This window comes from Mesoplodon bidens (genome assembly GCF_964165515.1).
Source record: "Mesoplodon bidens genome assembly, chromosome: 17".
Classification (NCBI taxonomy): domain Eukaryota; kingdom Metazoa; phylum Chordata; class Mammalia; order Artiodactyla; family Ziphiidae; genus Mesoplodon; species Mesoplodon bidens.
Window position 1 is genome coordinate 73,681,163 of NC_138174.1, and position 14,448 is coordinate 73,695,610.

At 39.7% G+C, this 14,448-nt stretch overlaps 1 protein-coding gene across 5 annotated transcripts; it reads right to left on the reverse strand.

Moving 5' to 3' along the window:
* Window positions 1-4,632: 4,632 nt before the first annotated feature.
* LIG4 (DNA ligase 4) lies at window positions 4,633-14,439 on the reverse strand. 5 transcript variants are annotated; one of them, XM_081215046.1, is made up of 3 exons: window positions 14,251-14,439; window positions 12,855-12,956; window positions 4,633-8,508 (listed from the first exon to the last, which is right to left on the reverse strand). In XM_081215046.1, exon 3 carries the CDS (start codon window positions 8,478-8,480, stop codon window positions 5,745-5,747), a length of 2,736 nt encoding a protein of 911 aa, XP_081071172.1. In that variant the 5' UTR covers window positions 8,481-8,508; window positions 12,855-12,956; window positions 14,251-14,439; the 3' UTR covers window positions 4,633-5,744. The 5 variants fall into 5 exon arrangements, with proteins under 5 accessions (XP_081071172.1, XP_081071173.1, XP_081071176.1 ...); XM_081215047.1 differs by having other exon boundaries at window positions 12,834-12,956; XM_081215050.1 differs by lacking the exon at window positions 14,251-14,439 and having other exon boundaries at window positions 4,633-8,428; window positions 12,855-12,918.
* Window positions 14,440-14,448: the final 9 nt, after the last annotated feature.

Genomic DNA, 14,448 nt, shown 5'->3' on the forward strand with positions numbered 1-14,448 from the left:
ACAATTTTCCCTTTAGGTTTAACCACGGTCCAAACATTCTAGAAGAAGGGGCACTCTGCACTAAAATTAAGAAAGAATGTTCCTCTCACATTTATTTACATAAATGCCCATCCTTCTAATAAAACTATTTAGACTAGTGCTTCTTTTACAGTGCAAATAAGTCACTCGGAGATTTCGTTAAAATGATGCAGGGAAGGGTAAGCTGGGATGAAGAGAGTGGCATGGACATATATCCACTCCCAAATGTAAAATAGATAGCTAGTGGGAAGCAGCCGCATAGCACCCGGAGATCAGCTCAGTGCTCTGTGACCTCCTAGAGGGATGGGATAGGGAGGGTGGGAGGGAGGGAGACGCAAGAGGGAGGAGATATGGGGATATATGTATATGTACAGCTGATTCACTTTGTTATACAGCAGAAACTAACACACCATTGTAAAGCAATTATACACCAAGAAAGATGTTGAAAAAAAAATGGTAAAAGAATCTCCCCCATGTCCTGCAGATTTCTTTTTTTATTCTGCTTAGTGTATCTGAAAGATACTTCCCTACTGGTAAATACAGTAGGAAAGCATCTTTGTTTTTTTAAAAATAGTTTTATGTTATCATGGGCTGATATACCATCATGTATTTAACCAAACGTCTGTTACATTTAATTTAATCCCTCTCCTTCATTATAGTGTAATTTCGCAGTAACTATGCTATGCTTGTAAATGTATGGTTTTGTATGTGTGTAATAGCTTCTGAAAGGTAAATCCCTGAAAATTCATTAAGTTGGCTAGAGTATAAATACATTTAAAGTTTTGATACATGTTGCCATTTCCCCCTACAGAAAATCAGTATATACACGATATAAATATTTGCATCAAAAAAGCATGAGGGGGCTTCCCTGGTGGCGCAGTGGTTGAGAGTCCGCCTGCCGATTCAGGGGACACGGGTACGTGCCCCGGTCCGGGAAGATCCCACATGCCGCGGAGCCGCTGGGCCCGTGAGCCATGGCCGCTGAGCCTGCGCGTCTGGAGCCTGTGCTCCGCAACGGGAGAGGCCACACCAGCGAGAGGCCCGCGTACCGGGGGGGAAAAAAAAAAAAAAAAAAAAAAAAAAGCATGAGGATATCTTTTTTTTTTCTCGCATGCTTATGAGCACAACGTATTATCAAAGTTTTGGTTTGCAAATTTGATAGCAAAAAAAAAATACAACTTTAGATTGTCTTTGTTATGGCTGAGGAGGATACCTTTTTTTTTTTTTTTTTTTTTTTTTCTTTTTGCGGTATGCGGGCCTCTCACTGTCGTGGCCTCTCCCGCTGCGGAGCACAGGCTCCGGACGCGCAGGCCCAGTGGCCATGGCTCACGGGCCCAGCCGCTCCGCGGCATATGGGATCCTCCCAGACCGGGGCACGAACCCGTATCCCCTGCATCCGCAGGCGGACTCTCAACCACTGCGCCACCAGGGAGGCCCGAGGATACCTTTTTGTGAGTTCAAGAGCCGTGTGTTTTCTTTGACGTATCTTTGTATCTTTTTATATTTTTGAACAGTTTTACATGTAGTTGTATTTTTTGTCTATCATCTAGTTGATAGCCTTTCTTATGGGAGCTCTTCATATAAGAAAGAAAAAAGTCATTTTCCTGCTATTTTGGTACAAATGTTTTTCCTGTGTCACCACCTTTGATTTATGGCAATCACTGTAGAGTATTTTTATCAATCATATAAATTAAATTTAGCAATCTTTTCTTCTCTGGCTTCTATTTTCATTTTTGTTTTCAATACTTAAAATACCCTTCTCTTAAATTTGTATTATTTGTGTGGTTTTGTTTTCTTACTTTTAAATATCTGCTTTATCTGAGATGTATTTAAGCAATAAGAGAGGGTTTGTTTTCTAGATAATTACACAGTTGTCTCCAAACTACTTATTAAATAATCCATGTTTTCCCTCATTGACATGAAATGTCACCTTTATTAAACACTGACGTTCACATATGCGTCCATCAGAATTTGGCAAAGCCAAATCTCACAGCTCAGAATTATTTACCCCAGTATGTCACTACAGATACTTTATCCAGATTGAAGCTGAATTAAAGATAACATTGTTATTTAAATCTAGAGGTTAGATTCTACCTCCTAACAGGAAAATGGTCACATTAGGTAAAATCAAGAGCCGTACTGAAATTTAAAGATATTTATACTGTCAAAGGATAAAATTATATTTATGGGACATGAATTACACTTCATACCTAGAGAAAAAAACATACTGTATTATACTCAGTTTCTTGGTTTCTTTAGATTTTTGCTGTTCATTTTATTGTCTTCATTTTATCAGACCCAGTCTGAGTTACACCGTGACTCCCAGGTCAGAGAAAACCAGTTTATAAATATAAATAGTAGAATTTTCTATAAATTAATTGTTTCTTTATAATAATTAAAATTATATTATGGATTCTTGCTCCTCCCCTCCCCCCACCCCCACCCCCGCATACAGTGCTGTGAAATTGGGAGAAACTTACTCCTATTTAGCAGACATATCCCAAAGCAAAACCTATAGTTTTCTTAGTTTTAATGAGCCAAGTTATATACAGTCACATCCCAGCCACTGAAAACTGGCTTAGGTCCTGATGCCCATCTTTCTCATTATAAATGTTCCAGCTTATCAAAAATCACGCAGTGCCTCTTAGGCCTGTGAGGCTTGGCTGTGGTCATGAGCAAGGATCACAGTACGGTCTTCCAGAATGGTAATTAATAACACATAGCATTTACATACGATTTTACATCTCCAAAGGACTTTGCAAAAACTAATTAACCCACTTACTAACACTTTTAAAGGAATAAGTGGGAATTAGCTTTCGTTTTATGAATGAAAAACTGGCTCGCCATAAAGCTGTGATTATGCACGGTCTTTTGGAGTTGCTCATAAGTAATATAAGGTCTTCTTTCATTACATTTCAGGTGAATCTTTGTCAGCCTCACCGTTATTGACATTTTGGTCTGGATCCTTACTTGTGGGAGCTTTTCTGTTCGCAGTAGGATATTTAACAGCATACTTGGCCTCTGCCCACTAGATGCCAGTCACACCTCACCACCCGCCCCCAGTCTTGACAATCAAAGTCTCCAGATATTGCCAAACCCCAGAAGGGCAAAAATCTTCCCCAGCTGTGAACCACTTCGTAGGAGAAAGGGCCAGAAAAGTTTGGTAATGCCCATTACAGGGTTTTCCCTTACAAACATAGTTCTTTTCTCCAATTCACATTCTATTGTTACCATGTATCACAGAACCTCTGCACGTATTATTTTTCCTTCTCACATTACATACAAAAATAATAACTGGTAAGATAATGTTCTACACAGTCATAATACGTATGCACACGTGTGTGTGTGCACACACACACACAGGGTCCTTACAACCACTGGATAAACCAGTTACCACTATTACCCTATTTTATGCAAGAGGAAACTCAGGCACATTTTCCTAAATGGGAAAAGAATTTGAAAAAGAATAGATACATGCACGTGTTTAACTGAATCACTTTGCTGGACACCTGAAACTAACACAACATTGTTAACCCACAGTACTCCAACAGAAAGATGTTTGTTTGAGAAGTCAGGAATTCTATAAAATATCTTTAGATGAAATCATGTGATCTAAGATGACTTCAAAATAATTCAGAGGTCTATAAATATGAAAAAAAGATTAATCATTGATAATTGTTGAGAATGGGTGATGTGCATGCAGGTCCTCCTGGTTGCATTTAAATTTTTTTCTATGATTAAAAACATAAGTTATGGTTGGACACATTATGTTTGAGAGGCCCATGCAACTTCATGTGTAGATGTTATGTAAATGGTTAGATATGTGAACTAGAGTTAAGCAAAGAAATCGGGGCTAAAAAAAGTGGGTGTTATTAGCATATTTAAAGCCACTGGGCAGGATGAGAACACCTATGAATTGAAAGGAGAGAGAAGAGGTCTAGTACTAAGAAACTGAACTCTCCAAGAAAATCTAGAAAGGCATTCTTGCCAGAATTTTACAATGTGTCCCAAGTCACTGGAAAATACGTAACTATGAATCAGCAATTCCATTTCTACAAATGTAAACAATTGATTACAAAGCTCAGTAAAGAAGTGAGGGTGACTTAGTGACATAACCTAAAAGCCAGACAATAAGGGCCAGCTGGATACATTACAAACCAGTCAATGGAATATTGTGCAGCAATTAAAAATGATGTAGATATAGTTTAGTGACCTGTAAATATTCTCACAATTTATTAGGTGAGAAAAGCTAGTCATAGAAAGCATTATAGCTTATTTTATATTTGTTACACTGTAAATATGCATTTTGTGCTTTCCTTACCATCAGTAACTTAAAATAGATGTTATTATCTTTGGTGGTAAAATTATAAACTTTTCTTCTCACTACACATACCTGTATTTTGTAATTTTTCTCAATAGACATTATATAAAAATATACGTTTAAAAATTTTAATGAAGCTCATTCAGTAATATGTAATTCAAAGGACCTGAAATAGGAACTGACTTGAATCAGTCAAAAATTATATTAATACTGTAATGTCTATTTGACTGAAATAACTATTATGAATTGTTTGAAAATAAAGATAAGAAATTATTTTAATAGTGCATTAAATATTTTATTTAAATTAAGAAATAAAACAAAATAACATACATTTGTTCCATGGGTTCGATAAAATTTTTAACTACTTACAAATAATCTACACACAGTTTCTCAGGTACCAAATTCCAAGTATTTAATTGATGTCATAAAAACATATTTTTCAAAACATACAGGCTGCATTCCAAAATTTGGTATATTTTGGTATTTATATATTTCGTACATAAATCCAGACATAATATATATATATAAATACATACACATACTATACAAACTTTACATAACCTAAGAGTAAATAAAAGTCACTTTAAAAAGTCAAAGCAATGTACTTCTCTGTAAAGAAAGTTATAACACACATGCCATTCTGACACATTCAATGGGTTATACTTAAGAAAATCACTCTTTGTGAATACTATTTATACTGAAGTACAAATTCACATAAAAGTATTTTCTTTAAAACATGCTCTATTTTAGAAAAAAACATTAAGTGTGGGCCAAGTACTTTTAAAATTGCAAGAGATTTTAAAAATCAAACTGATCTAACTTTAAGTTTTTAGACCGTTAAATCTCATTCAACTTCCCCTGATTTAGCTAATGACATCATTAACAAGGTATGTACTCATGAGCTTGACTTAACCTTAAAAAATAAATTTGTTCACATTTCACATTTAAAAGAGGAATTTTAGCCTTCAACTTAAAAAGACATATATTTACAAGTCCAATTGTAACAATTCTGATTTTTTTCTTGCAATGCTTTTATTAGACAAAAACTATTATTAAAATTTTTATTTGACTTCAGTAAATCCCGTTAGGTCACTGTATTTAATGACTCTAAAAGCTTCTAAATCTATTTTATTAATATCTGAGTCAAAATTCTAGATTTCTATAAGGAGACTGTTAACGTTAAACACTTTATTTCATCTTGGTTATAAAAATAATCAAATTCTATACTGTTAAAAAGTTTTCCCTCTTGACATTGGGCCATTGGGTGTCTTTTCTATATCAAAAGTTACAATTATGTGTTTCTATATCTAATAAACTGTTTAAGCATAGATTTTAAGAGATTAAAATAAAATGTAGTTTAATGAGTCAGCCAGATCAGAGGCTTCCCTTACTAGGAAAGTTAGCTTCAAACCAAATATTGATTTTCCTCCTGTAATTCCCTCTTGTCTATTGATTCAGTTACCCAACGTTCTTGTAGGATTTTAAACTTCCTCTTAAGAGTTCTTCGAAAAGCTTTAAAGTCTGCGACCCGACTCTGATCCGCCCCAACGATGACGTGAGACACTCCCTCAGCTAAGCGTGAAACTACTTTTGCTCCATGAAATTGAAGCTCCAGGGCTGTGATAGCTAATCTTGCCCCCTCGATTTTAGTACTTACGTCATTAATAACAGTATACAAGTCCAAAAAAACGGTGTGGTGTCGAAACATGCTAAGGGGAGTGTTGTCCCAGGAATACCGGTGTTCCAAATCGGCAATCACAGGACCCATTTCCCTAGGAGTCTGTTCACCAGCATTTTTAATTCCCGAGAACACTTCCTTCAGTTGGTTCAAATCGGTATCGACAAAGTAACTGTCCCCGTAGCAGTCGTATTCCCGAGCGAAGTGCTGTTTTGTTGACGGGCACATGTGGATCATGTAGCGAGGCTGCCACGGCACACAGCTTTTGGTCTCCAAAGACTCTAACAGCCACTCCGGCTTGACAACATCGTGTTTATCAGAAGAGATGATGTTTTTCACTCGAATGTTCTCAGACCCTGCAATCACACAGTATGTGTCTGGGCCTGGATTTTGGACTATGTAACCACCAAATTCTGCGATTCTGTTCTCCAGATCAGACTTTGGATGGCTGTTTGTTCCACTCATGACACAAAACTCCACATCTTCAAATATATTAGAAACTTTGTTTATGTTAGAAAGGTTGGGTGCTTTTAGGTGCTCAATAATTCCAATAACTTTCTTCATCTTTGGGGCAGCTTTCCGCTTTTTTTCTTGTGGTTCATCATCATCACCCACATAAAGGTGTTTAGATGCAAGCTTTCCAGAGGCTTTCCCTCGAAGTTGTTCTAAGTCCTCCAGAGATGTACATTCATGCCATTCTTTGTTTTCTCTTATCTTCTCAATTCGTGGAAAACGCAACGTGCAGCCAGTTTTATACATACCACTGGGGACAATCTCTGTGGCCTTAACCTGAACAATGACCGAATTCCAAGGTTCGATGTAGACCTCTGGCTTCTCTGTTCCACATAAAATGCAACTTGGTGGAGCTTTCTTATGAAAAGGCTTCCAGTGTTGGGCCAACTTCAAACCCAGGTCATACAGTTCTTTCATGGTGTAACCTGAGCCAACGCGACAGAGAGTATGAAACAATGATGGTTTTTCACCAGAAGGGGGTTTCTCTGACACCGCACACAAAAAATGAGACATCATTCCACCCCGGGAACCTTTCCCCCAGTAGCCCCCCACGATTAAGATGTCCAGTTCATCCATCAGCCCATTTACATACTCTGGTTTAATTTTTAACCATCCTTCACCTCTTTTATCTGGCTTGTAAATGGACAGAGGATGTTTTATCATGATCCCCTCTTCTCTTTTATCTATTGCTTCATTCAAAGCATCAATTACTTCTTTCTTAGTATGAGCTTGTGTTTTTTGCACTATTTCTATTCTACCTGGTATTGGTGTAAAAACACTATTAAGAATTTCATACCTCTTTCTCAGTGTCTCCTGTCCTAGCTTTTTATCATTAACCATCAATACATCAAAGACACAGTAACAAGTGTGCAGATCAGAATCTTCTACCATTCTTTTAATATCAAACTTATTCCCCTTTTGCATAAAAGTTTGTGTATTAGGGTTGTAGGCCATCATCTCACCATCGAGGATGCAGTTTTGAACATCTGTTTTGAATGCATTATGGATGAACGGTGTAAGGGAACCTTCCTGTGGGGAAGAGCCAAACTGATCCTCATAGTTATATCCATTGCGGGAGAAGTACCGATACACGTCGCCGTCCTTGTGCATCTGCATACGCTCACCATCTAGCTTGGTTTCGATGTAGAAACTCTGGTGTTTCATGTCCTTCTCAATTTGCTCGATATCTGCTATAGAGGCCAGCATGGGTTTAAAGGCAGAGAATAAAGTGATAGAAATGTCACTGAGTCCAACTGAAGGATCATGCAGTTGCCTACAGACCTTTTCCAGATCTGTGGTGACATTATGCAACTCATCAGCATCATTATGAAAAACAGAAAATACAGTTTGCCGACTAAAACCAAGCTTCAAGTCCTTTACAATCATCCGTATCAGCCACTTTTGTTCAAGCGCTGAACTCTGAGTTATAAGCTGAAGAAGACTCTTCTTTACTAGGTCCTTCCTTTGGGCAGAATTATTGTTGGCAATGGAGTCTAAAATGTCATTTACTTGCTGTATGGTTAAACTTCCCTTCTGTAAACATCTGGGTTTCAACACAAAGTATGCAATCATCGCAAAGTCTCCAGCATCTCCACGAGTTCCGGTAGGTGTTCTGTAGTTTAAAAGTTTGAGGGCATCTTTTCCTTCTCGAGGTAAGTTAAGCAATTCAATATAAAGCTTAGCAAGCATAGTTTCTTTGATGCCATAGGCCATTCTCTCTCTTTCCAGCTGAGGAAGAATAAGTCTCATGGCTGGATAAAAAGAATCTGTGACATCTTTTTGGTTCTTATGAAGGGCATCATGAAACTTTCTCCAAGAATCTAAAAATTCTTTGAAGTGTCTGATTTTTTCTGCACGTCCTTTACTTTTCTGTATTCGTTCTAAAGTTGAACATAAATCTGCAAAAGGAACGTGAGATGCAACAGTCTGTGAAGTTTGTGAGGCAGCCATGGAAGCAAAGGTGAATCTTCTAGTTTATCTGATAAAGCAAAAAGAGAATAACTGTAAAGGATAAAATTCAACTAAATTCTAATGTAAAGACCTTACAGAAAGTGCCTGGTTCATAACAAATGTTTAATAATGTTTGTTAAATGAAAACAGACAAATGTTACAAATGATGTCTCTTTTCAACCTCTACACTGAATGATAATCAACTACTTTGTTTCAAACCCATTTCAATTCTGGGCTCCTGAGGTCTTTTCTTATATTCCTCCTCTTTTTCTTTCAGACCACCACCACACAGCACCAGAAACAAACTTTTTGTTTTTTTCAATTTACAAACAATTTTTCCCATTTTATTGTTTTATTTTTTATTGAAGTATAGTTGATTTACAATATTGTGTTAATTTCTGCTGCAAAGTGATTCAGTTATACATATGTATACATTCTTTTTTCTATTCTTTTCCATGATGGTTTATCACAGGATATTGAATATAGTTCCCTGTGCTATACAGTAGGACCTTGTTGTTTACCCATTATATGTAAAAAGAAAAACTTCCTAAAATCATGTTTTTAACAAATCGCTAGCTCACTGAATTGAAATTTGGCTGAACTGAACTTCTATATAGGTAGGGTCCTTTCCCCCGAGTACCCTCTTCTTCCAGACAAAGCCTATGACTATGTTTACTGTCACTTCTTCACTGCTATGACAAATCACTCTAGCATTCAAAACCCAAAGCAAAATATCCTCCCCATGAAATTCTCACTTCACCTTTTTTTTTTTTTTTGCGGTACACCGGCCTTTCACTGTTGTGGCCTCTCCGTTGCGGAGCACAGGCTCCGGACGTGCAGGCTCAGCAGCCATGGCTCATGGGCCCAGCTGCTCCGTGGCATGTGGGATCTCCCCAGACCGGGGCACGAACCCGTGTCCCCTGCATCGGCAGGCGGACTCTCAACCACTGCGCCACCAGGGAAGCCCCCACTTTACCTATCTCTTAACTCTATTATCATAGTTACTTACAGTTTTATAAATTTAAATTCATTAGTGCACTTTTTTGGCTGATAATCCCATGCCAGTAATCTCAAAACCACTTGCTGACTATATATGGGCCATGCATTGTGCTATGGGCAAATACAGTATGTTTCTGCCTCGGGAGTACATTTTGCGATGAAAAAGAGATGTAATGGGAACTATAAAATGATAAGTGCTTTAACAAAAATATAGCAAAAGTAAAATGTCATGAGACAGAGCTTTTCACGGAAATATCTCCTAAAAGTCAGAGAGGAAATAATGGGGGCCTTATTCTAGACCCTAGACCCTGGACTAGGGTCTAGAATATTTGCTAAAGTGGTCACCACAAGCATAAAATTTCTTTGAAGTTTTAAATAATCATGAAAGTTCTATTAGAATCTATAAGATATCAGAACTAATATGGTTTAAACTATGGAACACTAAAATATACTAACTTTTCCAAAAAAAGATTCAAGTAAAATGTGTACTCTAGGAATTTAAGCCATGTTTTATCTTGTGGTTTCAGATACCTCCTGGAATATCACCATGTAGCCCAGAGGGCAGGGAGTCAGAGCAGCTTCCAGGGAGTGGGGAGGTCTCTTGTGGTACAGAGTCCATGACATTCCCGGCCCCAGCAAACAAAAGAGAATCACACAGTATTATCAGCATGAGACTATACTAATCCATCTGGGGGCCTATGGGGAAAAAAATCCTCACTTCTCAGTCTAATTCCTGACAAAGGAAATCCAATTTCTACAGAGTCCATGAGGCCGAGATAAACCCAGGAGAGACCACAATCCTGAGTCTTTTATCTCTGAATACAGGAACTGCTTCCCCTTGCTGTGTCTCATTTGAATAACTGACTGCACCACCTGGTTAGGTCTGTTCACTGTCTCATCTCTCAAAACATGCTCCCTCAACCCGGCGCATTACAGTATACAATGCCGTTTACAATTCGTATATAATATGTACCAAACGAAGTATGTTAAGAAATACTTCTTCGAATGTTCAAGACTGGTATAGGGTTTCTGATTTATCTGTAGATTCTATTACAGTCTCAAAGTCCAAGTTTCCCTGAACAAGTCTCAGGCAAAGACTCAAATTACTTTATACTAATGTTGAAATCCATGTAATGATGTAAATATATATGCATCGTAAAACTGCTACATAGATAACAAGGATTCCAAAATTAGTATAAAATGAATAGACTTCAAATATTTTTACTTATTAAAATAGTATAAAAATGTCGAGTATTACCATTTCCACTGCTTTTTACATACTCTTTTATTTTCTGGATTCTGAGGATTTTAGCTGATGCTTTTGTTTTGTGAAAAAGCAATACAAAGAAGTTTGTGGTTAGGGCTCAGGCTCTGGAGTCCAATAAATCTGAATTTAAATGTGGAGTCTAACACTTCATAGCTGTGTGATATGGGGCAGCTATTTAATTTCTCTAAGTTTCAGTTTCCTTAAGTGTTAAGTGGGATTGATAACTATGTAGAAATTAGGATGATGCCTGACAATTCACATAAGATGCTTAACACAGTACCTGGCATTTAATAAGCCCTTGATCGATTTTAGTACTATAATGCTTGTTGACCCAAAAGACACTGAACACATGAATATTACAAAATACTAAGCCGATAAGAAGAGAGGGGAACGATTCATTTTGACAAGGATAAGCAAAGCTTTCAAGAGAATATATACAAATAATTAGTACAACAATGACTCATCATCCATTCAGCTGCTGCCTATATACAACAAGACACACTAGCAAGGTTTTATTCGGTGAATATGGGAGACGATTCAATGCTCTTCTACTGGAGAGAAAGGGATGGCACAGGTGAAGTTTCCTTCGTGCAACCCTCGACAAGACAGAAGGGTTGACAGGAGGCCACCTTCCACAGCACTTTGTGATATTCTGGGAGAAGCTCAGGAGAAAGAAATTAGTGGTGAGAAAAAGCCAGAAAGTTGTGGGAGGCAGGAAGTTAGGGAAAGACAAGGTGTAAGAAGAGAAACAAGCATACTCCCTCTCCGCAAAATCACTGGACGGTCCACACTACCCTCATCAGCGAATGCCGGGGGAACCCTGGCCTTGGGCAAACCGTTACCTCTGAGTCCAGGGGTCCCCAGCTGGCGGGGCGGAAGCCGGAGTCAGGCCATTCAAGCAGCCAACACGGCTCCTGAGCGTCAAAGGCGGGGGACACTACAGTCCCCTCGCCCCACGTCCTAGGAGGTGGGGTCCAGAGCAAGAGCCCCGAACCGGAGACCGGGCTTCTCACGCGGCGGGTCACCAGGGTGTCGGTGCCCCTCACCCGGGGACCCGAGGAGGATGAACCGAAGGACGAAGAAGAAACCTGAACTCTTAAGACTGTAGCATTTCCAGGACTAAGAAGACGCTACACGGCACCCTCCTGTTCGGCCACACCTACCCAGCCTCCGCCTGCCCAGACTCCACCTCTGGATCCTCCGTGGAATCCGAAGCCCCTCCCGGGCTGTCACACAAACCGCCAACCTGACCTGAAGCCGCCGCCGCCGCCGCCGCCGCCAAACCGGAAGCGGGAGCACCGAGGGCCGGTTCCGCCAGCTACTCCCTGCGCAGGCGCAATCGCTTCCTGCGGACGGAGCGGCCCTGACTTCACGCGGCTGACGTACGCGAGCGCCCTCGCCACCTGCGGTCCCAGAGGCTGTGACGTCAGGGAGATGATGTGCGCAGGCGCCGTACCTTTCCGGAGGCACCGGGAGGACCGCCCACCTTGCTGAGCTGCAGAGGCCCAGAGGGAACCGGGGTTACAGTGTGGTTACCAACACATCTCAGGTTGGCCTCAGCAGCAGGTGCTCTTTGCAAACGGTTGGCCCACGAGAGTGGATTTCGTCGCTGAGAGAGTCCCCCAAATACTTTGTCCACTGGCTCCTTACTGGGACTTTGAGCCTGAGCCTCTCTGCTTAGGCTACTCTTAGCAAGTGACAACCTCTCAGAGTTCTGCTCCCTATGTGTAAAGAGTGGTACCATCACTCATTTCCGTGGTTGTGAAAGCACCCAGGGGAGAGGAGGGCATCTTCCCTCCCAAATCGTCTGCTGTTTCATTAAGGTGGAAAAATATGCTTTTGCAAAATTGTCTAAGGCAGTTATTTCCTATTTGTTTTTCATGATGGTGCAACTGTGATGTGAGCTCTTGTCTCCTAACACAGAAATAATACATAATTCACAATAATACATAATATATAATTCATAATACAAACAGTTGCATACTCAGAAATCAACAATGGACTCCTAGTTTCAAGGATTCAAAATAAAACTGTTCCACAAATCTCCACTGAGCATCTACTATGATATTGTACATTGTGTCACATACAGATTGAGAAATGAAAACAACCTGGATCCTTGTGTGTGGCTTTCCAGGAGCTGTGGCTTTCTACCAGTATCTTGCTATGGTTTGTCCTCTTCCACCATGGAGAATTGAGAAATTATTCATAAACTGTAGGAGGAAACAACTTTTAGAATTACTTCATTTTAGCATAAAATATTATTGCTTTAAAATGAAAGTGAAATTTTGCTGCAACAGGCTCTGTGAATACATTTTGGAGCTTTTTAGCATAAAATATTATTGCTTTAAAATGAAAGTGAAATTTTGCTACAACAGGCTCTGAGAACATATTTTGGAACTTTTAAGTGCCCTTAGGAGTTGTCTAATGTACAAAAGCCTCTTTTTACAAACTGACACACATTTAATCCACACTACTAATTTGTAGTGTGGCTAGACTTAGGGCTCCTTCTAGCTCAACAACAATTATATGTCACATCAGCTATGTTATCTGACTACTTTTCTAAAATCACTTGAGTCGTAAAGTCACATGGTACCGTTTTGTGGGTAATTTTTCCACCTACTAGTCAACTTAATTATCAATTTACTTTGGAGGAGCACCCAATAGTGTTAAGTTAGAGGACCCTCCACATGCCCATCTTTTGCGAAGGCATTTGTGTACATTTTTGTACCCTGTTCAACATCTATTGAGCTTGTATAATGTCTGAGATTGCACTTTGTATTAGTGATATGAGAGGAACAAGGAAACCAGACAAACTCCAAGTTGTTACAAATCCCCATCTCCAAGTTACCATGTTATTTTAGCCTTCTGATGCTTGGTTCAAAGAGAATCAAGAGTTTTTCATTGAGTATCATCTAGAGTTGCTTTGATTATTAGTTTATTTTTGTAAGTGGTCGGTCTACCATGGTGGGTGGTGCTTATCAGATGATGCACCACCTGATAACAATTTCTGATAAAAATAAGGAATTATTATCAAGGGCCTCTCTGACCTGGAGCTCTCAATTTGGTAGCAGATTCCAAGCTTTAAAAAAACATTGTTACATATCCTCTGTATATATAACACAGGGTACAGAGAATAGGGAATGACGGGGGTGGGGTTAGACATCTATAAACAAACAACTGAGTACAACCTGGTGCGCAAGGCGGTTGTCAATGAAGGTAATGACGCTCCAGCTTCAGGGGCCCATTTGTATGGTCACTTCCAAGGCCCTGGGAGGGGCCCTAGCAATGTTTTCACGGTCTTGTGCTTCTGTAAAATTTGCAAAAGTAAGGTAATGTTCCATTCCTTTTCTTTACAAGGGCCGTCTAAATGGTACAAGTTTCGGGCCTCATAAAACATGCATCCGCCCGTGACGGTCCACTCTGACAAAGGTAGGAGCGGTCTGGGTTGGGAGAAGACAAAAAGAGAAACAAAGTTAAGGAAGCGGTTTAAGTGCCGGAACTCACTCCTATACCCTTAACAACCGACTGGGGCAGACACCGTTTCTTCGGGAAGACATGCGTCCTGCAGGCAGATCCGGCAGGCTCCGAGCTCTCATCCCGAAGGCCTCGGAGGCGGGGCGAGAGGCCTCCCGGTGATCGCAGGGAAGAGAAGCTACCGGACAACCCGCCGCTGGGTACCCAGCCCATCGCGAGAATGCGCGT